The sequence below is a fragment of the Lemur catta genome, chromosome 21 (genome assembly GCF_020740605.2).
Source record: "Lemur catta isolate mLemCat1 chromosome 21, mLemCat1.pri, whole genome shotgun sequence".
NCBI lineage: Eukaryota > Metazoa > Chordata > Mammalia > Primates > Lemuridae > Lemur > Lemur catta.
In genome coordinates this window covers 15,369,191-15,394,830 of record NC_059148.1, presented here as the reverse complement: position 1 = coordinate 15,394,830, position 25,640 = coordinate 15,369,191, and the positions used below count along the sequence as shown (strand labels likewise).

At 47.6% G+C, this 25,640-nt stretch overlaps 1 protein-coding gene across 3 annotated transcripts in view; it reads left to right on the top strand.

Moving 5' to 3' along the window:
- THOC5 (THO complex 5) overlaps positions 1-24,694 on the top strand; it is a 30,543-nt gene extending 5,849 nt beyond the window's left edge. For 2 of the 3 annotated variants that reach the window (XM_045534417.1, XM_045534418.1), the window contains exons 6-21: positions 1,236-1,382; positions 3,288-3,402; positions 6,547-6,679; positions 7,399-7,434; positions 8,670-8,747; positions 9,411-9,451; positions 9,701-9,800; positions 10,690-10,798; positions 14,262-14,363; positions 14,918-15,014; positions 15,583-15,697; positions 17,055-17,158; positions 17,304-17,391; positions 20,354-20,469; positions 21,840-22,030; positions 24,540-24,694. In XM_045534417.1, coding sequence (XP_045390373.1) covers positions 1,236-1,382; positions 3,288-3,402; positions 6,547-6,679; positions 7,399-7,434; positions 8,670-8,747; positions 9,411-9,451; positions 9,701-9,800; positions 10,690-10,798; positions 14,262-14,363; positions 14,918-15,014; positions 15,583-15,697; positions 17,055-17,158; positions 17,304-17,391; positions 20,354-20,469; positions 21,840-22,030; positions 24,540-24,603 — 1,636 coding nt within the window. In that variant the 3' untranslated portion in view covers positions 24,604-24,694. The remainder of the gene's footprint in view (positions 1-1,235; positions 1,383-3,287; positions 3,403-6,546; positions 6,680-7,398; positions 7,435-8,669; positions 8,748-9,410; positions 9,452-9,700; positions 9,801-10,689; positions 10,799-14,261; positions 14,364-14,917; positions 15,015-15,582; positions 15,698-17,054; positions 17,159-17,303; positions 17,392-20,353; positions 20,470-21,839; positions 22,031-24,539) is intronic. The other variant, XM_045534419.1, reaches the window with a different exon arrangement.
- Positions 24,695-25,640: the final 946 nt, after the last annotated feature.

Genomic DNA, 25,640 nt, shown 5'->3' with positions numbered 1-25,640 from the left:
GCATGAGCCACCATGCCTGGCCCAAGTCCAGCATTTTTTTAATTGATGCTGATTTTTGAGAGGTGTCTTCATCTGCTCGACAAATTCATCACATAATAAATCCTACTAATAAATAGATAAACAATTACATATTAATAGAGTTGAAGTCCACATCAGGTCTGCAACTGAGTTAATATTATTACAGCATTCTCAGTTTCCTAGTTTTGACAATATACTATGGTTAGATAAAATACTATTAAGGGAACCTGGGTGAAGGGTACACAGAGGAAATAAACTCTCAGTATTGTTTTTGAAACTTCTTGTGAGTCTTAAACTATTTCAAAATTTAAAAAGTATGCAAATAAAAGAATGTAATGGCCTGGTCTGTAATCGTTGCTCAGATGGAAGCTGACAAACCCAGAATACAGTGGAACTCAGGCCTGTGGGGAAGCAGGTGGCTGCATGGGAAGAGCGTGGATGGGCCCTGGCAGCAGACAGCCTGGGTTCAGATCCCAGCTCTGCCGCTCATTAGCTGTGGACCTTGGGCAAGCTGCTTCCCGATGGAAGCCTCCACCTCAGTTGAAAACTGGAGTTTAAAAACCCCACCTCCTAGAGTTATGAGAATTACATGAAGTAAGGACAGCATATCGTGAGTTCTTATTAATGTATGCTAGCTGCTGTTATTGCTACCATTATCTGACCATGACTTGAGCACTCAACTGTGTTAATGCAGCAAAGAGGATTTCTTTTTTTTTTTTTTTTAAATACATGCAACAATTAAAGCCTCTAGATTTTTTTCACATCTGGTCTGCTATGCTGGCTCTTCCCCATCCTATGTTTATGCAATTAATGTTTTGAACTTAAATGCAGACCCTTGTATTTATTCCTGTTGATGACATGTCTTAGTTTCAACCTGACCATCTCAGACTAGGCTGTAGTGTCTTTATTTGACTCATTGAGCTATTAGCTCTCCTGCTCAGCTTGGAGACGTTTGTAAATTTGATAAGCATCCCTTCCAGTTCTTTAGCTAATTCATGAATGAAAAGGCTGGACAGCATGGATAAGGATCCTGTGGCATGTCACCAACTACCTCTCTTCACTCTGAAACATCTAATGAGTGTTTATTGAGAACTCTGGATTCCAAGATCCTGAGTGGTTGTAGACTAGGACTAAGCGGGCATAGATGGGGGAGCTTTGGGCCTGCTTAAGCCACAGTTCCTGAGGATGGCAGTTTGACATCTAGTTTTTGCCTGTAGGTCAAAGCATGAAGAAATTGATCTGGTCAGTTTAGAAGAGTTTTATAAGGAGGCTCCACCAGATATCAGCAAGGCTGAAGTCACCATGGGAGACCCTCACCAACAAACCCTGGCACGTCTGGACTGGGAGCTGGAGCAGCGGAAAAGGTAGTGTTTCTTCCTTCCTAACCTTGGTAACCATGGAGTGACAGTGGTTTGTCATGACTCAGGATCAAACAGCAAAGCACTGCAGAACCAGCAGAAAATAATCTATAGACCAAATTCCGTTTTGTGATTTTTTTTCTTTTTTTTTCTTGTTTATTTATTTCTTTATTTTGAGACAGAGTCTTACTCTGTCACCTGGGTTAGAGTGCCATGGCGTCAGCCTAGCTCACAGCAACCTCAAACTCCTGGGCCCAAGTGATCCTCCTGCCTCAGGCTCTCGAGTAGCTGGGACTACAGGCATGTGCCACCACGCCCACCTAATTTTTCTATTTTTTGTAGAGATGGAGTCTTGTTCTTGCTCAGGCTGGTCTCGAACTCCTGGCCTCAAATGATCTTTCTGCCTTGGCCTCCCAAAGTGCTAGGATTACAGGTGTGAGCCACCGCGCCCAGCCTCGAAATTTTCTTTTATACCATAAATTTAATTTGTATTTTGCCTTTGCCCCATCTGTAAGCATACGCCTAAGATATAAAGCTTTGTAAATATTATTTTGGAAGGTAAATGCACCATTCTAGTGTATGGAAAAATTGTAGCTCACAAAATTATTCCCCTATTGGACTTTCAGGTTGTTTCCATTTTTTGCTATCATACATAATGCTTCAACTCACACGTTCATGTATAAACTTTACTGTACTAATAAAGAGCTTTTATTTATTAACCATAAATGGAATGTCTATAGTGTGTAATTTAATCTGTTATTCTCAATATATGGTGTTTTTTGTATTGGACTTTTCATGGTTGCATCCCCTCCCTTCATGGTGACTTTTCCCCCTTTCGTATTTGTGCAAGAATGCTAGGGCTTTTGGTTGGCACATCTGTTCTGTTTTTCATTGAAGAAGCAGCTGTTTGTTTACTTGTCTTTTTCTGTTATAGAATGTATTTTGTGCCTTTGGTGCATATTATGAATTTAATAAACACTAAGTCTGGTTCTTAGGGCAGTTGTGTCCATGTTTTAGCAGATGGGGCTGGCCCGTCACTCCCCTGTCAAGTCCACTGATTGCCCAGAGCACAGGCTGAGCTGTGAGTGTTGCATTCCTGTGATAGTTACCCTGAATCTGTTCCCACCCTGTCCTTATCAGGCCAGTCCTTGAGTCTCATTTGGGTTATATGACTGCTAGGTCCACATGTTTGTGAAAGTTTTAGGTTTAGCCTCTCAGGCAAGAAATGGAGCAAAAGATGGCACAGGTATTCCCTAGAGGTCATGGGTAGTGCCTCTGGAAACACAGGTGTGGATTCCAAGCCCTGCTCAGTGTTTACTCTTAGCTGATGATCTTGGGCAAGTTATCTACCTCTCTAAGCCTTAGTTTCCTCCTTTGGGGTAAGAGAAGTCCCTGTCTTCCAGAGGGTTTTGTTTTGTTTTGTTTTTGAGGCAGAGTCTCACTCTCTTGCCCTTGCTAGAGTGCAGTGGTGTGGTCACAGCTTACTGCACCTCAAACTCCGGGGCAGGAGCAATCCTCCTGCCTCAGCCTCCCGAGTAGCTGGGACTGCAGGTACATGCCACCATGCCCGGGTAGTTTTTCTATTTTTTGTGGAGATGAGGTTTTGTTCTTGCTCAGGCTGGTCTTAAACTTCTGGCTTCAAGCAGTCCTCTTACCTCAGCCTCCGAGAGTGCTAGGATTCCAGGTGTGAGCCACTGCACCCAGCCTCTTCCAGAGTTTTTATTTAATATAAGGATTAAATGTAGTAATGCTTGTAAAGAGCTTACCAAAGTACCTGGCACATAGTAAATGCTGCGTAAACATTAGCAGTTAATCATGGCTGCTCTTATTAAGTGGAGTATGACAGTAAACAGGCATGTTGGGGTGTCCCTGGGGGACATCGGGTGATAGTGCTCTGTCTTTCCCCAACAGGCTGGCAGAGAAGTACAGAGAATCCCTGTCCAACAAGGAGAAGATCCTCAAGGAGATTGAGGTGAAGAAGGAGTACCTGAGCAGCCTCCAGCCCCGTCTCAACAGCATCATGCAGGTGAGGCCCGCCAGCCTTTTGCTTTGCCTTCACCACTGACCAGAAGCCACATCACCCTTTGGGCTTTGCCAGGTCTGTTACCCTAATTGGAATACAGTGCAAGGGTGGCCTTGTCTGCCGTCCTACCTAGGTGGTACAAAAAGCGTGTGTCTGGCGGGGGAAGAAGTGCTGGCCGTCTGGGCTCAGGAATGTATATACACATTTACCTGGGCATTTTCTTCTCATCTAGACTCTCCTTTGGGTAATGTACTTTCTTAGCCTCTGTAAGTTTAGTTTACCCCCTGCGTAGTCCCCACTAGCCCTGTAGTCTCCAGGCATCGAAATGTGCTACACATCTATTAGATCTTTGGTCCCCAACCCTGGGTATCTGTCCGTGGCCTGTTAGGGACGGGGCTGCAGAGCTCTGCCACTGCTCCCCACCCCTCTTCTTTTTTCCAAGAAACTTAGGTGGGTGGGGTGCACAGCAGGAGGTGAGCAGTGAGTGAGCAAGTGAAGTGTCATCTGTATTTACAGCTGTTCCCCATCACTGGCATCACTGCATAAGCTCCACCTCCTGTCAGATGAGCGTAGGCACTAGGTTCTCATAGGATCGGGAATCCTACTGTAAACTACACATGTGAGAGATACAGGTTGCACGCTGCTTATGAGAGTCTAATGCCTGATGATCTGAGGTGGAGCTGAGGCCATGACACTAGGGCTGGGGAGCAGCTGCCAATATAGATTATCCTTAGCAGAGAGGTTTGACTGCACAATAAATGTGATGCACTTGAATCATCCCCAAACCATCCCCTCCCCCCAAGGTCCATGGAAAAATTGTCTTCCATGAAACTGGTCCCTGGTGCCAAAAAGGTTGGGGACTGCTGCTGTAGAACATATATTATGATCTCATTTGTATACCTTGGTTTGCAAAGTATCTGTATGGATATATACATGTATAAGTTGTCTGTATGCTTAGAAATTATCTGTATTCACATCAAACCATTAATAGTTACTTTTGGGGGCCGGGAACTGGGAGTTTTTGCTTTGTAAGCTTGAATACAACTTTTTAAAATGATGTACAGTATATTACTTTAAAAAATAATTTTGCATACAGAAAAGCATAGAACTCCTAAGTGTACAGCTCAGTGAATGTTCACTAAGTGAACACAAGTGTATAACCAGCACCCAAAATCAAGAGAAAGAACATTACCAGTTTTCCAGAAGCTTCTTTATTCTTCCTGTCCAGTCCCTATCTCTCCTCACGTCCTAGTAGCCATTATCTGGACTTCTAACATATCATAGGTTAGTTTTGCCTGGTTTTGAGCTTTATGCAAATAGAATCGTAGTGTACACTCTTTTGTGTCTGGCTTCTTTTGTTCAATGGCATGTTTATGAGAATCAGCTGTGTTACTGTGAGTACCAGGAGTTCATTTATTTTCATTGATGTTTAGTATTTGATTTTGGTTATTTTCGGTTTGGGGCTATTATGAATACTGCTGCAATGAGCTTTCTTATATGTGTCCTTTGGTACACATGTGTACACATTTTTTTAGTATATACCCAGGAATAAAAGTGCTGTGTCATAGCATATGCTAAGCACATTTTTAGCTTTGGTAGATACTGAAAGAGTTTTCTGAAGTGATTGTACCGATTTACGGAAATTCCTACCAGCACCACATGAAAGTTCTAGTTGCTCCACATCCTCGTTAACACTTGATATTGTCAGTCTTCTTAATTTTAGCCATTCTGGAGGGTATCTCATTGTGATTTTAATTTTCATTTTCCTAGACATTGAGCATAGCACCTTTTGTATGCTTATTGGCTTTTGGATAACCTCTTTTGTGAAGGGCCTGTGCCAGTCATTTGACTATTTTTCTGTTGGGTTGCCTGGAGTTCTTCATATTTTCTGGAGCTAAATCTTTTGTAGATCTTTCCTGGTCTATTATCTACCTTTTCACTGTTGGTATTGGTATCTTTTAATGAGCAGATGTTCTTAATTTTACAATGATCTAATTATTAATCTTTTTCTTTATGGTTAGTGCTTTTTGTTTGCTGTTTAAGAAATCTTCCTCCTTCCAATGTCATGGAAATATTCTCCTGTGTTCTCTTTTAGAAGCTTTATTGTTTACCTTTCGCATTTCATTCTGTAGTTGTCCTGGAAGTGAATTTTGTACATAGTGTGAGGTAAGGGTGAAGATTCATTTTTTTCTGTCCATCTGAGTATTCAGCTAACCTATTTATTGAAAAGACATGCTTTCCTGAGTGTTCTGCAGTGCCACTTTTGTCAGAAATCAAATGTCTATGTTCGAGTGTTTGTGTGGGTTTGTGTGTGATCTATTTGCCTGTCCTTGCACCAATATCGTGCTATCTTATTTCCTGTAGCTTTGTCAAAAGTCTCAGCGCATAGTTAGTTGGTAGCTGCCCCCAGGTATTTCTTCGGGATGTCTTAGTTATTCTTGGCCCTTTGCATTTACATATAAACTTTAGAATCAGCTTGTCTGTTTTCACCTGCTGGGATTTTGATTGAGATTAGTTGAATCTGTAGATCACTTCAGGGAAAATTGACATCTGGACAACATTGAGTCTTCCAGGCTATTGACATTCATAACCTCCATTTATTTAGATCTTTCATTTCTCAGGTCTTTTCATAGAGGCTTATACATGTTTCAGTGATTTATTCTTGGATATTTGATGTTTTCTTGATGCTATTGGAAATGGTATCTTTTTATAATTTGATTTTGTTACTAACTGTTGTTGATATAATGATATAGAATACAACTGGGTCTTACTCTGTTCCCTGGGCTAGAGTGCAGTGGCATCATCACAGCTCACTGCAACCTCAAACTCCTGGGCTCAAGTGATCTTCCTGCCTCAGCCTCCAAGTAGCTGGGACTATAGACATGAGCCACCAAGCCCAGCTAATTTTTCCATTCTTTCGTAGAGGTGGGGTCTCACTATGTTGCTTAGGCTGATCTCTAACTCCTGTCTTTAAGCAATCCTCCCACCTTGGCCTCCCAAAGTGCTGGGATTACAGGTATGAGCTCCCACACCTGGCCGTATCTCTTTTGTAAATAAAAAACTATATGCAGTCACTAAGCAGCCGCATGGTCCCATGTGGACTGACAGAAAAAGGAAAAACAAAAATCCCTCTTTTATTGCATGCAGGCTTCCCTCCCGGTGCAGGAGTACCTGTTCATGCCGTTCGACCAGGCTCACAAGCAGTATGAGACAGCGAGGCACTTGCCGCCTCCCCTCTACGTCCTCTTTGTCCAGGCCACTGCGTATGGGCAGGCCTGTGGTGAGTATGGGGGCTGGTTGAGGAAGAGGGGCTGTGGGAGCAGCAGCTGTGGCCGACTGAGTCATTTGGAAGCACCACCTGCCGAGGAAACTTCCCGGCCCTGCCCAGATGCCCTCAGGTGACAGATGCTGCCTCCCCGCTGCGCTACCCAGCATGGCTGCTCTGACCAGCTGGCCTGAGGCTAGACTAACCTGATGGGTATTTCAGAATGGATGGCTTTGAACCATTCGTGAGCCTGGCTGGACGGCTGCTGGGTACAGTGCCCAGACAGCCTGTCTGGTCTCCCAGGTGCTCACCTCAATTAAGGCACGCTTGGCAGGTGGATCAGCGCCTCTTGCTCCGCTTCAGGGTGGGGGTGGCTTGGTGAACACAGGTCCCAGCCAGTTGTCCCAGACTTTCACCGTGCCCTGAAACAGGCTGCATGTTATTATAGTGAATTACCAGGTTAGACAATATGTCTTTCTTAAGCTTAAGGGCAGCCTGTGACTCTGCTAAGGTTTTGAGAAATTTCTGGAGACCCTGCCTCTTACTCTAGTGCGGCTTTCACCCAGCACCTAACTTCTCTTCCCCTCCCCACCGCATCAGACAGACATGTTGCATCAGTGCTTGCCTCTCCTCCCAGCCACGGGCACCAACACATTACTGTCTCTCTTCTTGTGTTGTCCTGGTCCTTCCGGTCCTCTCCCTCCCCTTGTTCTCCCTCCTGTTTCCATCATCAGCTCATATGAAATCCTCCTCCCAGCCCCCTAGACAGGGTGAGTAATTTTCTTTTCTTTTGTGTTTAAAATCCAACCTGTTTCCATTCCCATTTTCCAGTAGAATTCTAAGATTAAATGACTGAAAAGAATAGTCTAGCATTTGCTAGTGGGCCGCCAGCTTGTTTGGGGTGGGAGGTGATGGTTGAAACAGGGTTGCCAGAAATAAGGCTGTGGTCAGCCACTTTTGGAGTTTGTCACATCTCCCTAGTGCGGCTGAGCAAACCATTTCAGGCTCCTGTGACTATATGTACCCTTAATAATGGAGCATCCGAGTGGTGGCCTGTCTGACCTCGTAGCGTTAAACCCTCAGAGTGCCAGAAAGGGGGTACCAAGGCATCACTCAGTGAGGTGTCAAGCCTGGTGCACAGAACAGGCTGTTAGCTGGTGTGCTTGAGAGGCCAAGCTCAAGTTGAACACACCTGGTCTTGAATACTGGCTTATCGGCTTTCTGGCCATGGTATCTAACTTCTCTGAGCCTTAAGTTTCTCATCTATAAGTGGCTACAATAACAGTATTGCTCGTATAGGGTTGTTGAGGTTTAAAAATTTATTTTTAAAAATAATTTTTTAATTACAATCATCAGCTCATTCAGTCGCTACCTCAACAGGGCAGCTACTATATGTCAAGTCCCCATTTCATAGGTAAGGAAACTGAGGCTCAGAGCAATGATATAACTTTCCACGTCATGTGTTTGGGAATTGGTGGGACAGGGACTGAGGCCTGGGGTTGGACTGCAGGGTCCATATTCCTACCCACTGTCCTGCTGCCTCCCGGTTAAATGAGACAGTGGCAGCCAGGGGCTTGGTGTAGCGGGAAATAGAGAGTAAGCACTTAGTCAGGTGAGAGCAGGTGTTTCTGGGGTGTGAACAGGATGGACTTTTGAGTGAGAACCTTTATGACAATTGGCAAAGGAATTCCATGCGGCTTCGGGCTCTCAGTTTGCATTTCAGTGCCTTGGTGTATGCCTGAAAACAGAGGCGGTCACCACTAGTCTTAGGTGATGTTAGTCTAGGAATCTGTACTTAAGTTCTTCGTTCTCAGTAAATGATAGAAAAAGGACTGAGTTCCCTACCTTGTTCCTCTTCATCTGGAGGAAGGGCTTTTGCCCTCCCATCCCCAGTCAGCAAGGTGCTGGGGCAGGAGCAGAAGAAATGCAGCCCTAGAGCTGGCCTGCCTGTGTCGCTAGTGCCTTCCCCTAGCAGCCTTCCTACGAAGCTTTTTCTTGCCCCCAGATAAGACATTGTCTGTGGCAATTGAAGGCAGTGTGGACGAAGCCAAGGCTCTGTTCAAGCCTCCTGAGGACTCCCAAGGTAATGTGGTTGTTGGGCTGCCTCCCCCAGGGACACCAAGTTTGGGAATGAGCTGGACTGGTTCTGTGTAACAGGACGCTTGACCTTAATGTCTTAGCGCCCTGGGGTAGGCAAGGGAGGGCTCAGTTTCTGGAGTCACAGAGCGCTGCCTGTGAATTTCCGCCCTCCCACTCACTAGCTCACTGACCCTGAGGAAGGTATTTCACATTTCTGAGCCTCGGTTTACTCATCTGTGAAAAATATGTAGTAACACCTCATGTAGAATTATTATGTGGATTAAATAAGGAATTGCACACAAGACCCTTAGCGTCATTCTCAGCACATGGCAGCCCCTCAGATTACGCAAGCTGCTATTATTTATTGTTGTTGATGTTTATATATTACCATTATTACCACCACCATCACCAAAAGGGGCTTGTGTTCCATCAAAACGACATTAAAAAGCTCTTTAAAAAAACAGGGGTGGTGAGATTATGTGTCTTTCTTCTTTTTATCGCTATGGTTTCTATACTGAATAAGAAGCAGCAAATGAATTTATCATTTATTTTAAAGAAACCCATTTACAAAAGACAGTCTGAGCCCCTTTATGCCCTGGGGGTTGAGGTGCCTTAGGGAGCATTTGAAGCCCTCTGACCTCCAGCTGCCTTCTCTGTGTGGCTGCAGATGACGAGAGTGACTCGGATGCCGAGGAGGAGCAGACCACGGTGAGAGCCATTTCCTCTCGGGGGGATGCCAGGCAGCTGCCCTGGGGCCTGCTTGTTTGCAGGTGCCATCCTCCCTAGTGGCAGAAGAAAGAGGTTTGAAAGAAAGGGCTGCTGGGAGGGGAGCCTGGCATCCCAGCTAGCAGAAGCAGCCGGCCCCAGGCGGCAATGCTGAGGCCCTGGCCAGCAGGGAGCGGGAGGAGGAGATTTGTGTGACCAGCGCTCACGGGCTGGACTCTTTCCTTTGTCCAGAAACGCCGGCGACCCACACTAGGGGTGCAGTTGGACGACAAGCGCAAGGAGATGCTGAAGAGGCACCCGCTGTCCGTCATGCTCGACCTGAAGTGCAAAGGTCTGGCTGCTCTCACTTCATTATGAGGGATTGTAGCACCTAAGAGTTCTGCTAGCTGCAGGTGCAGGGAGTGCAGCAGGCCACGGCCTCTTGCCCAAGAAACAATTCCCGTTTCATATTTCTCCGGTTTTCCTCCTTGTTTTGCTTGGAGTTTGTTTCTTTTTTTGTTGTTGTTATTGTTTTATTTTATTTTTTATTTATTTTTTTGAGATAAAGTCTTGCTCTGTCACCTGGGTAGAGTACAGTGGTGTCATCATAGCTCACTGCAACCTCAAACTCCTTGGCTCAAGCAATTCTCCTGCTTTAGTCTCCGAGTTGCTGGGATTACAGCATGCGCCACGTTGCCCAGCTAATTTTTCTATTTTAAGTAGAAACGGGGTCTTGCTCTTGGGCAGGCTGGTCTCAAACTCCTGAGCTCAAACAATCCTCCCGCCTCGGCCTCCCAGAGTGCTAGGATTACAGGTGTGAGTCACTGCGCCCGGCCCCCTGACCTAGATTAGACTGAAGTTATGGAATTGGGGGTAGAGTAGCAGAGATGTGGTGGTCATCATCATGTCACATCAGGGGTACGTGACATCACTGTGTCTTATCACTGGTAATGTTGACCATGATCTCTTGGCTCCCTTCCATATTATATTTGTTAGAAGCAGAGTCACTAAGTCCAGCTGACACTCAAGGGCAGGGAAATTAAGCCCCATCTCTTGGTGGGAAGAGTAGCAAAGAATTTGTGGACGCTCTCTTTGCTTTTATTGCTCAACATTATGTTGCCATTGAGTTTTTGGATTTGTAGTAAAAGATTACAAAACCTCTTTCAGTTTCTTTTCTATGATATTGTTGACTCTGCTCTGAGTGTCTGACTCATCATTTTCTCTTCTTCCTCCCCCTCCAGATGACAGTGTGCTTCACCTGACTTTCTACTACCTCATGAACCTCAACATCATGACAGTAAAAGCCAAAGTGACAACTGCCATGGAGCTGATCACCCCCATCAGTGCAGGGTACTGGGCAGGCGCTGTGTGCAGTGGGGCACAGCAGGGGGAGGTGATGAGAGCCTTGTTGCAGGGCTGCTCTGGGTTCTTCCCGCCGGCTCTCAGGAAGTTCACAGCTATGTTGACTTTTCTTATTGTGTCCGGACAGACTAGACTTGCTAGGACATCACTGATATGTAGAAAGCACTCTTTGACTTTAATTTGTGAAGTCCTCTTACTGTGCAGCAGATAAAAGTGTGACGACAGGACATTTGCAAATTGAGTAGGTGGGGCAGAGCACCAGCTTTTTGGCAACCAGTGGGAAGTGTGTGAATGGCAAATGAGAGTTGGCAGACATCAGGTTACAAATTTAGGCCTCTCTTTTCCTTTTCTCTTCCTATCCCTTCCTATCGCTGGGATTTTTGCTCCCCAGCTCATCTCAAGCCCAGGTTGTCCTTACCTGGGCAGTGGGAGGAAGACTGTGGTGGATCCCTGTGGAAGTTTTGAGGAGGTGACCAAAGGTATAGTAATGACAGCCATTGCATCCCCAGGAAGTCCCTGACCACGGCAGTCGTGCTGTGCAGCTAGAGATGGGAAGAAGGGAGGACCAGGAGGGCCTTGGGGTGAAATAGCCTCCACTTACGAGACCGCTGCCCCAGCCTGGCACTCCTGGCCCTGCCCTGCCCTGCCCTGGTCCCACTGTCAGCTGTAGAATGGTCACTGAGGGAGCCATGTGCAGTGGTGCACACCTGTGGTCCCAGCTACTCAGGAAGCTAAGGATCACTTGAGCCCAGGAGTTTGAGTACGAGTCTAGCCTGGGCGAAGTAGCAAGTCCCCAGCTCAAAAAGAAAGAAGGAAAGGTCACTGAGGCTTAGGGAGGCACAGGTCTGGTGCCTGGTGAAGCAGGACTCTTCCTACCGCTTCCTGTTCTGCCTGATGGTGGGGTGTCTCCTGGGTTTTAGACCCTGCACTTAGAGTCCATATCCCCTTTAGGCCACAGCATCCTCTGTCACTGTGCTTGAGGCTGTTGGACTCCGCAGGGCCACTCTAGATGAAATTGACCATGTTCTTACCTGGGCCCAGCAGAGGGCGCCCAGGGCTGGCTTTTTCTGAGCGCCACTGCTTAGCCCTGGCTCCTAGGATCATGGTGGAGCTCCTTGTTGCGTGCCTTCTGCTTGCTCATTTCTCAGATGCAGTCTGAGAAATGGTAGGCTACGTGCTGGGCTACAGGTGGGCTTTGTTGCCAGCTCAACTGCAGCTCCTCGCTCAGCTGTGTCCTGGCCTCAGAGTCTGTTTCCTCACTCTGTGCTTGTTAATGCTTGTGAAGTCAGGTCAAGTGCTTAGCATAGATGAGACACTTGGTAAATGACGGTTGATTTATGGTTATCGACTCTTTTAACTTGCACAGCAGCTCTCCAAGGTGAGTTAACTGAGGCTCTGGACAGTTAAGGGGCTGCCCCAAGGTCACAGGTATTGAGCAGAGAGTCATAATTCCAAGCCATCCAGGCCTGTGTACCACTATACTATACTGCTGTTTTGGCTAGGTGGGCCCTGGCCCCTAAACAGGAAGGAAACATAAACAGAAATGCCACTGCAAAACTAGGATTAGATTTTTAAGGCCTTCAGGTGTTGTCTAGCTCATCCTCCTGTTTTACAGGTGGAGAAACTGAGGTCTGGGGGCATGTGACCAGTTATTGAAGCCCTGAACCTAAAGCTTGAGTCCTTAGACTCCCAGCCCTGAGGCCTTTGCTAAAATACAGGCTGCCTTTGGCCCCTTGAAGACACAAACCTGTGACATGGTTTTATTGATTTATCTAAGGAAACATAGGGATATATTATCACATTAATGCCTTGATACCAGATGATATCCAGTCAGTGTTCAAATTTCCCTGATTTTCTCATAGATCTTTTGAGGAGTTTTGCTTTGTTTTTGTAGTTTGTGTTCTGAATCCGGATCACTGTAAGGCCCATACATTCATTGCAATTGAGCAAAGCTTCTCTCCAGTGTCTTTTCATCTGAATGTCCTACCATTTTTTTTTTTTTTTTTTAAGACAGAGTCTCTCTCTGTTGCCCAGGCTAGAGTGCCGTGGCATCAGCCTAGCTCACAGCAACCTCAAACTCCTGGGCTCAAGTGATCCTCCTGCCTCAGCCTCCCGAGTAGCTGGGACTACAGGCACTCACCATGACACCTAGCTAATTTTTCAATTTTCAGTAGAGATGAGGTCTTACTCTTGCTCAGGCTGGTCTCGAACTCCTGAGCTCAAGTGATCCTCCCTCCCACCTCTGCCTTCCAGAGTGCTGGGATTACAGACATGAGCCACTGTGCCCAGCCTATGTCTGTTGTTTGTACCAAATTCAGTTGTCCTGAGCCACATGTTGCAGATAAAAATTTTGTCAAGAAGGTTTGATTGTTCTGTCAGGTCTTGTCAATTGAAAACCTTTATCATGTGCAATTTTAGCCGTTCTGTTTCATTTTGGTTGATTCAGTGTGTTAGTAATAGTCACTAAACACTGGCTAAAAGACTGAAAGTTTTGTCTATTTTTGAGTCAGGTCTCCATGTGGGCAGGGAGACTCAGTGAGACAGAGAATAGAGAATAGGGACAAGCCGGAAGCTGTCACTGTCCTGGTGTTAAGTTCTGGAAGGCATGCGGGGGCCAGATCACAGGATCAGCTTGTCCTGCCTGGGTTGCTCCTGATGCTGTCCTGGAAAGATGAAGGAGAACCCCCTGGTGGTTCAGGGAAAGAACCACCTTGTCATCCTCTGTGATAAAATTACTACGTTATCCCCCCGTATCATCTCATCTCTGCTTGTCGTGTATAATTACAGACTGTGCCATAACCGTCCCAGGTGGGTGGCAGTAGCGTCGTTGTCTCTCTCCACTTATAGCTCTGGGTCACCTTGTCTCCAGTGCATGTGATATCTTTTTCTGGGAATATAAAGGAGCCTTTTTTTGTGTGTGTGATTAGCATGACATTTGCTCAAAGTGAGATAGACACAGCACCAAAGCTGCACACTTGTTCTCTCTGGGGCAGAAGGGAGTCTGTTCTGCTCCTGTGAAAATCGTAATTATTTCTGTTGCTGGTGTCATGGGGCTTTGCTCCCCTGAGGTAAAGCCCTGGCCGCCATATAAATACCATCTTGAAGGGAAAGGGATAGGTTTTTTAAAAAATGGTGGTTAAGGGTTCTACTCTCTTTGATCAGACAGTAGAAACCCCTCTCCAGCACTTACTAGCAATGTGATCTTGGACAAGCCGTATCTTTCAAAGCCTTGAGTTTCTCCTCTGTAAAGTGGAAATGATAAACCCTCCCTCATGGGGTTGTGAGGATCCAATGACCTCAAGCCCATAAAGGTCTGGCCCACGGGAATCACTCAATTAATGGTGGCATTGGTCATCAGTGAGAGGTGGCAATACCACCCCCAAATGCCCAAGTCTACCCTGAGGCAAGACGTTGGTTGCATTCTCACTGCAGTCTGTTCTCCCTCTTCCAGGGACTTGCTGTCTCCTGACTCAGTCCTGAGCTGCTTGTTTCCTGCGGATCATGGGAAGAAAACTCCGAATCCAGCCAATCAGTATCAGTTTGATAAAGTCGGGTGAGTCAGCAGTGTTTCCTCTCTCAGCCTCCCTACTGCGGAGTTTCTCTGGTGGCTCAGGCCCAATGCTGGAGATCTGTCAGGGCCAGAGGACAGGGAGGACCGCAGGGCAGAGGGAATGCTTGTTCTTGCTCACAAGGCAAAGAGAGGTCCTGGAAGGGTGGAAAAGGGTAGAAGGATCAAAACTTGGGGAACATGATAAGAACTCATGATACAGTAAAAATGTTTAACATTTTAATTCTCCAAGGGTTAAAGTTTTAAAAAATATTTTATAAATTGGTAGATCAATGAAAAGATCAATACATTGCCTTTTTATTTGAGATTTGCTTATGGGTTGAAGGCTGCAAGGAGAAAAGGGGGAAAACAAATGTGGGAGAGATGAAATTCACAGTAGGGAACTGATGAAGTTCAGGGGCTTTGCTGGCAGCCTGGCTGTGAGCATGGCTGCGCCTGAGGCCTGTTTGTGTGGCATGGAGGGTGGGAAGAGGGCTGTCTCCTGGGACTGCAATAGAAATGACTTAGAAAATAATTTTCTTTTGTCTTCTTTTCTGCAGCATCCTGACTTTGCGAGACTATGTACTTGACCTAGGTCATCCCTATTTGTGGGTACAGAAGCTGGGTGGCCTCCACTTCCCCAAAGAGCAGCCACAGGTGTGTATACTGATCTGGTTTTCTTGGCTGAAGAGCCCTACCCCCTCTCCTCCGGTGTAGACTCCAGGAAGGCCTCAGATGGCCTTTTGGAGCTTTGAACTAGCAGAATGCTTTCCCTCGAGGCTGTGACCTGTCTTCCATCCACTAAGGACACTAAAATGTCCAAGGCCTAAAAGTGTTGTGGTACCTTTTGCCGTCTCTCTGAGCCCAGTAGCCGTCTAGACCAAGGTAGCCTGGGTCCTTGCTCTGAGCACAGCATGGCCACGGGCCTTGCTGCCTTCGGTCTTGTGTCCAAGGATGCCAGAAATCAGGCATGAGTACAATTCCAGGGGGCCTGGCCTTTTCTCAGAGCTGGCCACAGCCTCTCAAGAACCCAGCAGCTTGTCTTGTTCCTGCCAGACTCAGCGTCTGGCCTGTCACAGCAGATAAACTCTGCCATTGCTAAAAGGCTCTGCCCTTGGGATATGGGCAATCAGGCTGCCACAGGCAGGCAGATCCCGGGAGAGACGTGGTGCCTGCAGGAAGGGAGGGGAGCACTGAGCTGTGTGCCTCTCATTTGCATTCACAGCACACGGTGATCGCTGACCACTCGCTGAGCGCCAGCCACATGGAGACCACCATGAAACTGCTGAAGACCAGGGTGCAGTCCCGCCTGGCCCTCCACAAGCAGTTTGCGTCCCTGGGTAAGCTGATGCTGGGGGCTTAAGAGTCACTCAGACAACACAGGGACAAAAATGACTTAGCCTTTCGCTTAGAAGTCTTGAATCCTGACAACAAATCAAAGAGCCCTGGATTGCTGGCTTTACTGAGCGGGGATCTTCTCAGGCCACTGGGGAGAGCTAAGGCCCATCCAAGCAGAGATCTTAGCTCCCCTCAGAGCCATCAGGGCTGTCCTGGCCCTCACAGAGGGGACCCATGGTCTTTGGGTAGCACCAGTTCTCAGATTGGTCAGCGGCAGCTCATCCTATGTCAGTGCATCACAGACTTTGATGTGCAGTTGACACATATGTAACAAGAGCCTGAATCATGCCAGGCACTGAGTGTAGTGCTCAAGGAAGAACAGCGAACACATTGGCAGAGCCCCTGCCTACGTGGAGTTCACGCTCAGCTGTCCTGGGGTCCACTCCTCATCCCTTCCCCAAGACCTACTGACCTGATATTCCCCAGGGTAAGGCTGAGCCCTCCTCCGACCTTGTGTTTCCTCCTAAGCGCCTACGTGATTCTGACAAGCCACTGACTGGGGCGCTGGCTGTATGGGGACTTCTCTTCCTTTATTCATTCAGTAAATACTTGTCAAGTGCTTATCATGTTCAAGGCACTTGCAGGCTGTGTGTGGGGAGGAGTGGGAGGGTCGAGATCTTTCTGACCTGAAAGAGTCACTGTCAGGAAAGGCACTGGGTTACCAGGACCCTTCTGGAGAGCCCCCCGGTCAGTTCTTCGGTTCCATGTGGATGCCGATCTCTCCAGGGCAGTGTTGCTTGTCCCTTGGGCCCTGCTTCCCGTCAGCATTGCTGAGTTTGTTTTGTCCCAAGGTTGGATGGTTGTCATCCCGGACAGCATTTACTGTGTTGGCATATTTGCCTATTGAAACGCCAGCAGAAATTTACCCTGGAGCAGTTCTCCAGCTCTTTTCCCTTAGAGGAACTGACACAGAACACTTCAGTCGTTTTCTCCACCAAGGTCAGCTATGAAAACACAGCCCTCTTGGCTATTTGATCTAATTAACAGTCACTGCTGCAAAGGCACTGTCACTGGTTCTGGCTGCAGGGGGTTCTGTTTGGCTGGCCATTGTTTGCATTAAGGATAAAGCATTGTAAATGCTGATGCCGGGTCTGGCCACAAGTGCACAGCACTGGGTGAAGGTCAAGTTGGTATGCCTGCTTTCCTGGCACGTGTTGACCTGGGTACCTCGAGTACCAGGCGTACCTGGACAGCTGGCAGGGTCATCTGAGCCCTCCAGAAAGCCCGAGGAGGATGCTAGGTACCCAGCTGTGGCACCTGATCTCTACCTGTGACACCACCTGTCCTACTCTCTTTTAGAACATGGCATTGTGCCTGTTACCAGTGATTGCCAGTACCTCTTCCCTGCCAAGGTTGTCTCTCGCCTGGTGAAGTGGGTGACGATTGCCCATGAGGATTACCTGGTAGGTGAAAGAGTGACAGGTTACCCTTGCTATCCTGGGGACTACAGGACCACGTCGCCTTTTGGCTCCTGCCCCCTCACTGGAACGACAGGGCATTTAATTAGAGGAGCCAGCAGTTCATTTGTCTGTGGTGTGTCTGTTCTAGGAGCTGCATTTTACCAAAGACATCGTGGAGGTGGGATTGGCTGGGGACACCAATCTCTACTACATGGCTCTCGTCGAAAGGGGTACAGGTAATTGCTCTGCTCATCACAGAGGTTCTAGGCAAAGGGAGCTGCCAAGATTCAAACACTCCTGGGGTTGCCCGAAGGAAGCGAAAGATCCTGGAAAGCTGCCTCGGGGACCTGGCAAATAGTCACATACGTGCTTTACCTCACTTAATCCTCATGAGAGTCCTGTGGGTGGTAATACCAGTCTCACTGCACAGGTGAGGAAATTCTGTCTAATTACACACCCAGTCTGAGCTCTGAGCCTGAGCTCCTCTCCCTTTGCTTACGACCCTCTAGTATCAGATATCCTGTTCTTCCTGCTGTTGACAGAAGGGCTGAGGTGTCACTCTCAGGCTGTAAAGGGCAGGGTCGCAGGGCCTCTTTTCCTCTTCTGCAGCCCCTGCACTCACTTTAGATGCATCGAAAGCTCTGAATCCTCAAGCCTCTTAACAGCATCTGGCTCTGCTAGGGTCACCTGCTGGAGCCCCGCAAATGCTGCATTTGGGCTGCTGTGCTGTTGTCCAACCCAAGTCTGGGACTGCCCATAAGATCTGACCCCCCAAGACTCAGTAGTTCTAAGACAGTTCTAAGACAGAACTCGGTAGTTCTAAGACAGTTCAAGAAACGTAAGGAGAGGTTGAAGTCTTTAATATCAGAGTTTCTCTCCTCTCTATCCTACTTTCTTCCCTTCTCTCTTCTTTGTAATGTCTTTTTTTGTAATATTCTGAAAAAAATTGAATATCTCAGATACAGTTGAGGCCTTCTGATCGCAGTTCATTCCCTCCCTTCTAATAGATGACCACTATTTACATTTTGTACATTTGTTTTCTATCCCCCCCTTTCTTTTCTTTTTTTAGAGACAGGGTCTTATTTTGTCACCCATGCCAGAGTGCGGTGGTGCAATCATAGTTTACTGTAGCCTGGAACTCCTGGGCTCAAGTGATCCTCCTGCCTTAGTCTCCGAAGTATCTAGGACTACAGGATGCGCCACCATGCCTGGCTAATTTTTAAATTGTTTTTTGTACAGACAAGGTGCTACTATGTTGCTCAGGCTGATCGCAAACTCCTGGGCTCAAGCGATCCTCTCACCTTGGCCTCCCAAAGTGCTGGGATTTCAGGTATGAGCCACCGTGCCCAGCTAATTTAGCATAATTCTTAAGGGCCCTAGGATTTTCACTTTTTTTTTTTTTTTCTTTTTCTGTTTCCACCCCATTACAAGACCCTAGGATTTTCAGAATGGTAAATGAGCATTGACTTCAACTTAAAGTCACCAGCTGCATCAGCCTCTAATGACAGTTAGCCTGTCCTTGGAAGCTTTGAAGTATTGATGTCTCTCTAGCTGGGAAAGCCCTAGATAGCATTTTCTTCCAGTGGAAGAAGGCTGTTTTGTCTGCATTGAAAATCTGTTGTTTAGTGTAGCCACCTTCATCAGTGATCTTAGCTAGAACATATGGATAACTTGCTGCAGCTTCTCCAGTAGCACTTGCTACTTCACGTTGCACTTTAGTGTTGTGGAGATGGTGGCTCATGCCTGTAATCCTAGCACTCTGGGAGGCTGAGGCAGGACGATCGCTTGAGGTCAGGAGTTCAAGACCAGCCTGAGCAAGAGCCAGACCCTGTCTCTACTAAAAACAGAAAAAAAATAGCTAGATGTGGGAGTATACGCCTGTAGTCCCAGCTACTCCAGAGGCTGAAGCAGGGGGATCACTTGAGCCCAGGAGTTTGAGGTTGCAGTGAGCTAGGATGAGGCCACTGCACTCTAGCCCGGGTGAGAGAGCCAGATTCTGTCTCAAGAAACAAAAAAAGGCCAGGCACGGTGGCTCATGCCTGTAATCCTAGCACTCTGGGAGGCCAAGGCGGGCGGATCATTTGAGCTCAGGAGTTCAAGACCAGCCTGAGCAAGAGCAAGACCTCGTCTCTACTAAAAAAAAAAATAGAAAGAAATTATCTGGCCAACTAAAAATATATAGAAAAAATTAGCTGGGCATGGTGGTACATGCCTGTAGTCCCAGCTACTCGGGAGGCTGAGGCAGTAGGATCACTTGAGCCCAGGAGTTTGAGGTTGCTGTGAGCTAGGCTGATGCCACGGCACTCTCACCCGGGCAAAGCGAAGACTCTGTCTCAAAAAAAAAAAAAAAAAAGAAAGAAAAAAAATTTTTTGGTAGTGTAGATTAAAAACAAAAAATCAGTAGAAAATAAAAGAAAAATAAAACCAAAAAATATTGGTGAACAGAGATAAATCCAGAAATATATGCAGACTGTTACAACAAAAGCAATACAACAACAAAGAAAGGTATCATTTTTAAAAAATTATTGTTCTGACTGTCAGGGAGGAATTGCCTAAACCTATAGTCTCCTGTCCTCTTGCCTGGAATATAGTAAGTGTTCCAAAAATGTTAGCCATTAAAAAGAATTTTATATAACAAATTACATAAAAATCAAAGGAAGAAAATATGTTTGCTGTAATGGCAGCAGTACAATGTTGTTGAAAAAACAGATAAGCTTTAAGGGAATAAATGGGCAACAGTAGCAAATATATAACCTTTCAATCGTTTTATAGCAGGTCAATTTGGAAAATTTCTGTAGTGGGCCAGGCACGGTGGCTCATGCCTGTGATCCTAGCACTTGGGGGGGCCGAGGTGGGAGAAATCCTTAACTTGCTGGCAAACAAAGAAATAACAAAGTAAATTTCTGTCAAAGTAGCACCTGGACAAACCCAGGGTGGACCAGACTCTGGGGAGTCCACACCTTTGTGGCACAGTAAATAGATCAAAGTCCTTGGAGGGGCCAGAGTTATGGGACCTCACGTTCTGCAGCCTGTCAATTCCACTTCAAAGATTCTAGAACAGTGAGGACCAGAATGTATTCTTCAGTACTTGGATTAATAGGGGACATCTGAGCTGGCCTCGGGTCCAGTGGGGAGGCTGCTGTGGCTGGCAGGCTGGGTCTCAGAACTGATTTGTCCTCCTCTCCCATCTCTTCCCAGCCAAACTCCAGGCTGCCGTGGTGTTGAACCCCGGTTACTCCTCCATCCCACCCATTTTCCGGCTCTGTCTAAACTGGAAAGGGGAGAAGACCAACAGCAATGATGACAACATTCGGGTAAGGCCCTGCTGGGGGTGACAGGAGGAGCAGGGAGAGTCCCCTGGGGGAGGTGGGCAGAGGCAGAACCTGCCGCAGCTGGTGACCTGGGCACTGCCTTAATACCCAGAACAGAGGGGCTTGCCAGCATTTGCAGAAGTTGCTGGAGCCTGCATGGAATAGTAGAGGAAAGAGCCCAGCCCCATCTTGCCCACCTCCCTACCTTGGGGTCCACAGGTCTCCCCATTTATAAAATGTGGAGAAATATTTGCCTTGAAAAGTTAATGTCTTGGCCGGGCGCAGTGGCTCACGCCTGTAATCCTAGCACTCTGGGAGGCCGAGGCGGGAGGATTGCTCGAGGTCAGGAGTTCGAGACCAGCCTGAGCAAGGGCGAGACCCCATCTCTACTAAAAATAGAAAGAAATTATGTGGACAGCTAAAAATATGTATAGAAAAAAATGAGCCAGGTATGGTGGCGCATGCCTGTAGTCCCAGCTACTCGTGAGGCTGAGGCAGAAGGATTGCTTGAGCCCAGGAGTTTGAGAGTTTGAGGTTGCTGTGAGCTAGGCTGATGCCACAGCACTCACTCTAGCCCAGGCAACAGAGTGAGACTCTGTCTGAAAAAAAAAGAAAGAAAAGTTAATGTCTTGAGCTCCCATGAAGATATGAATAACCTCAGAGGCATTATAGAAGCGTTGGAACAAGATGATGATGAGATCACTGTGGCTGTTAATTATTATACTTGCTGATTTGATTCAGTAGCAGCCTTATGGCCGTGAACATGTTTAACAAACACCTTCTGACTTGGGTCTTTTTTTTTTTTTTGAGACAGAGTCTCACTCTGTTGCCTGGGCTAGAGTGAGTGCCATGGCGTCAGCCTAGCTCACAGCAACCTCAGACTCTCAAACTCCTGGGCTCAAGCAATCCTTCTGCCTCAGCCTCCCGAGTAGCTGGGACTACAGGCATTTGCCACCATGCCCGGCTAATTCTTTCTATATATATTTTTAGTTGTCCAGATAATTTTTATTTCTATTTTTAGTAGAGACGGGGTCTCGCTCAGGCTGGTCTTGAACTCCTGACCTCGAGCGATCCACCCACCTCGGCCTCCCAGAGGGCTAGGATTACAGGTGTGAGCCACCGCACCTGGCCTTGACTTGGGTCTTATCTTGAGACTCCGTGTCTACATACCTCCGTCTTCCTGGCTGTGGGCGTAGGAGGCAGGGAGCGTTAAGGGTCAGAATCAGGAAGACCCCATTGTCTTGAGAGGCCTCAGGATAAGCCAGGCTGGCTTGATCTGGTGGCCCGGCTCCTGCTGCAGACGGAAGCCTGGCCAGCGTGGTCACCCCCACACAGGAGGGTGGTGCTGAGCTGCTGGCGTCCCACCCACACAGGCCATGGAGAGCGAGGTGAACGTGTGCTACAAGGAGCTGTGTGGCCCCCGGCCCAGCCACCAGCTCTTAACCAACCAGCTGCAGCGGCTGTGCGTGCTCTTGGACGTCTACCTGGAGACTGAGAGCCATGACGACAGCGTGGAGGGGCCCAAGGAATTTCCCCAGGAGAAGATGTGTCTGCGGCTTTTTAGGTAAGGGGAGGGCCGGGGCTTTGGTAACCTCTCGAGGGGACGTGGGGCAGAGATCAGGGGCAATTTCTTGGGGAGAGCTTGCTCCCTCCTTCCTGAAGCTTCCCCTGCAGCCCACCCCCCATCATCCTGGTCTACCTGTTCTTCATGATCACCCCCTGAAGGTCAGCCACCTGACCACATAAATAGCACTAGGCCACGAACCAGGAGGATTTGGCTTAACTTTATTTTCTATACTTTCTGTGGAAAGTAATAGAGTTTGTTTGCTTTTTACTGTCCACATCAGCTTTTTGAACTTGTGCATCGTCACCATTCCCCAGGGAGTCCGCTGTGGTCTCCCTGAGTGCTGCCCACTCAGTGAGAGTCAGAGCTTTGCGTAGCCAGGTATCCCAGAAGGAACCGACTTGCCAGACACACAGACATGATGCAGATCTCTGCTTAGCTGTTCACCAGCTTGGAGATCTGGGAAGAGCTACTTTCGCTCAGCTCTGAGCGAGTTTCCTCGAGGCTGAAGTGGTGGAAGTAATGCCTTCGAGCTTGGGATGAATCAGATATAATTCATGTAAAGCTTCCTGGCGCGAGACTGGGGCTTAGAAAATGCCAGTAGGTCCTGACGGCTTGGTACTCAGAGTGTCTGGGCTCATGGCATTTCTAGCTACTTTTTCTTTCTCTTTGATGTTGTGTCCTTTCTTTGCCTTTTGTACCCTAACTCATGTTCTTTAAGAGTCAGTTTGAAAACCCCAGAGTCCACTGTCCAGGCGTCCCTTCTTTCTGGGCGAGGTTGGGGAGGGGCAGTGTTTGGGAGGGAAGAAGGGCCGCAGTCTGTTTCTAATAAGGAATTTCCCTCGTGTTCCCTGCCAGTCTGAATGGTGCCCTACCTTCCCCTCACCTTGTTCTCGGACAGCCAGTTCCAGCCCCTGGAAGCAGTCCCAGCATTCTCCCACCTGTCTGGCACCTCCACTGGCCTGGTTCATTGTGTTGTCTCATAATAACCAGCTCCGGCCCCTGAGTGGCAGCTGGGAGGCGGAGCTGGCAGCTAGATTCTGGAGCCTTCTAGGACTTGCTGTCCCCAGTGGAGCTGTGTGGGCGGAGCTGGCAGCTAGATTCTGGAGCCTTCTAGGACTTGCTGTCCCCAGTGGAGCTGTGTGAGACCTCAGCTTTTCCCACCCGCCCAGTGGAGTAGCACATTGCCAGAGTGGGGGCTCTCACACAGCCAGTGTTAATTTCCTCTTCTCTACTGGTTCCCAGAGGACGCATTTCCTCAAGTGCTTTGTGTGTCCCCCAGGCTGTGCTCATCTGTCAGCACTCTGGGAGGGTGGTCCTCTGGCGACTTGGGTCCAGTTAACTCCATGACTGGTGGGCGTGAGACGCGAGGCTCCTGGGCTGGGGTGCAGAGTGCTGGCCTGGGCGGCAAGAGCCCTGAGGCCTGGCTTTGCCCCTAGCTGGGTACCTTTGGGCTGTGGGTTCTCCATCAGTATGGGCAGTGTGCCTAGACTTGCCCAGGTGACTCTGCCTTTCTGGTGTTGGGAGGCATGTGACATCACAGTACAAGCAAAAGCTTTGGGGCTAGATGACATTGGTTCAAATTGCAGCTCCTACTCGTGTGACTAGGTTTTGTACTTAGCCCCTCCGAACTTCAGTGTCCTCATCTGTAAAACAGCACACCTGCCTCAGGCATTGCTGGGAGGATGAAATTAAATGAGACGGAGCATATAAAGTGCCAAGCACGGTGCAAGCCGAGGAAGCCCTCACACCCACGGTCACCTTCTGGTTACCACTGCATGTCAATCAAAAACAGACAAAAATGGGGGCAGAGCCCATTTTAGCAGACATGCATTCATTGTGCAGCTGTGTGGCAGAGGCCCCTCTGTGAAGTTTTGTTTGGGGGTCCAGAATTACAGCTAAAGCACATGAGTCAGCCTTCCTGTGGCAAACAGGCCTTGGTGTCATATCTGCTTTTGCATTTTGGCTCTACTACTTGCTGGCTGTATAGTGTTGGGCATTTTACCTTGAAATAGCACCTAAGAGGTGGTAAGTATAGAGCACAGAGCCCTTGGCAGACACTGAGTATGGTTTCTTTTTACTCCCATCTTCTGCCTACATGGGAATCTCCCACCAAGAAGGACTTTTAAAATTTTTCTTCATTTTTTTAAAATTGCAGAAATAAAACATGTTTGTTGTTAACCATATGAACAACAAGAAACACTCTAAAAAGTGAGGATTCCCCACCCCTGTCTCCAAAAGTGCCACTGTCAGCGAGGGCCCTTCCAATTTTGTGTTCACACATTTGCAAGCACATAAAGACATTCTTACAAAAATGGTATCACACCTCACATATTGTTCTGCAGTCTGCTCTTCTCACAGCCTTCTGTGTCATGTAACTCTGCCTCTTTTTTTTTTTTTTTTTGTTCCTAACAGCCACATAGTATTCCCTTGTGTGAATGAACCGTAATTTATTTTCTCAGTCTGGAAGGCATGATATTAACAACTCTCTCTCCTCCTGTCTCTCTAGGGGTCCCAGCCGGATGAAGCCGTTTAAATATAACCATCCTCAGGGATTCTTCAGCCATCGCTGATCTCCCACCCTGCCTGTCATCTCCCCCAAGGCCCACACGTGGCTCTGATATCCTCCAAAGACACCAGCCCATTAAAGTGTCACCTGACTAATTGCCTTTGTCTGTGGCTCCTTGGGGGGTGGCTTTGCAGTCTGAAAGGGCAAGCGGGAGCCACAGCGCAGTGTAAAAGAGCATTTGCAGGTAGGCTTTTTCTAGGGGGGTGAGAAAAGCAGAGTACAGGAAGCTTCCGATTCTGCAGAGAGATGCTGCCCTGTTCACATACACCTTACTTGTTTCTGCTTGGTGGCAGGGCTTCATCGTCTTGGTATTTATTATCCCAGGTCCCTACTATTGAGAGGTTGTTGGAGAAGCCAAAGTCAGCAGAGCACAAAAGGCAAAAGCTCTTCTTCTTCCCTCCCCCCCCACTCTTCCCACTAGTCCTGTCATTGTCCCTGATGGTCAAATTCTCTTTGATCTTGGATGTTACAAATGTCTGACAGTGCAATGTGAACAGAAGACAAATAAAGCTGACCCTTGAACAGTGTGGGGTCTAGGGCTATCAACTTCCTGCACAGTTGAAAATCCATGTGTAAGTTTTTTTTTTCTTTCCTTTTTTTTTTTACTTTTCTCAAAATTACAAATGCTTTGGTCACATAAATTGCCTTTGCACTGGCCAGGCGCAGTGGCTGACGCCTGTAATCCTGGCACTCTGGGAGGCTGAGGCAGGCGGATGGTTTGAGCTCAGGCGTTCGAGACCAGCCTGAGCAAGAGCGAGACCCCGTCTCTACTGAAAAAAAAAAAAAAAAAAGAAAGTAGCTGGACAAATAAAAATATATAGAAAAAATTAGCCGGGGATAGTGGCCCCTTCCTATAGTCCTAGCTGCTCGGGAGGCTGAGGCAGTAGGATTGCTTGAGCCCAGGAGTTTGAGGTTGCTGTGAGCTAGGCTGACGCCACAGCACTCTAGCCTGGGCAACAGAGTGAGACTGTGTCTCAAAAAAAAAATTGCCTTTGCACCACCCGAGTCAAAGCTACAAGTGTGCCCATCTCCCAGACGGCG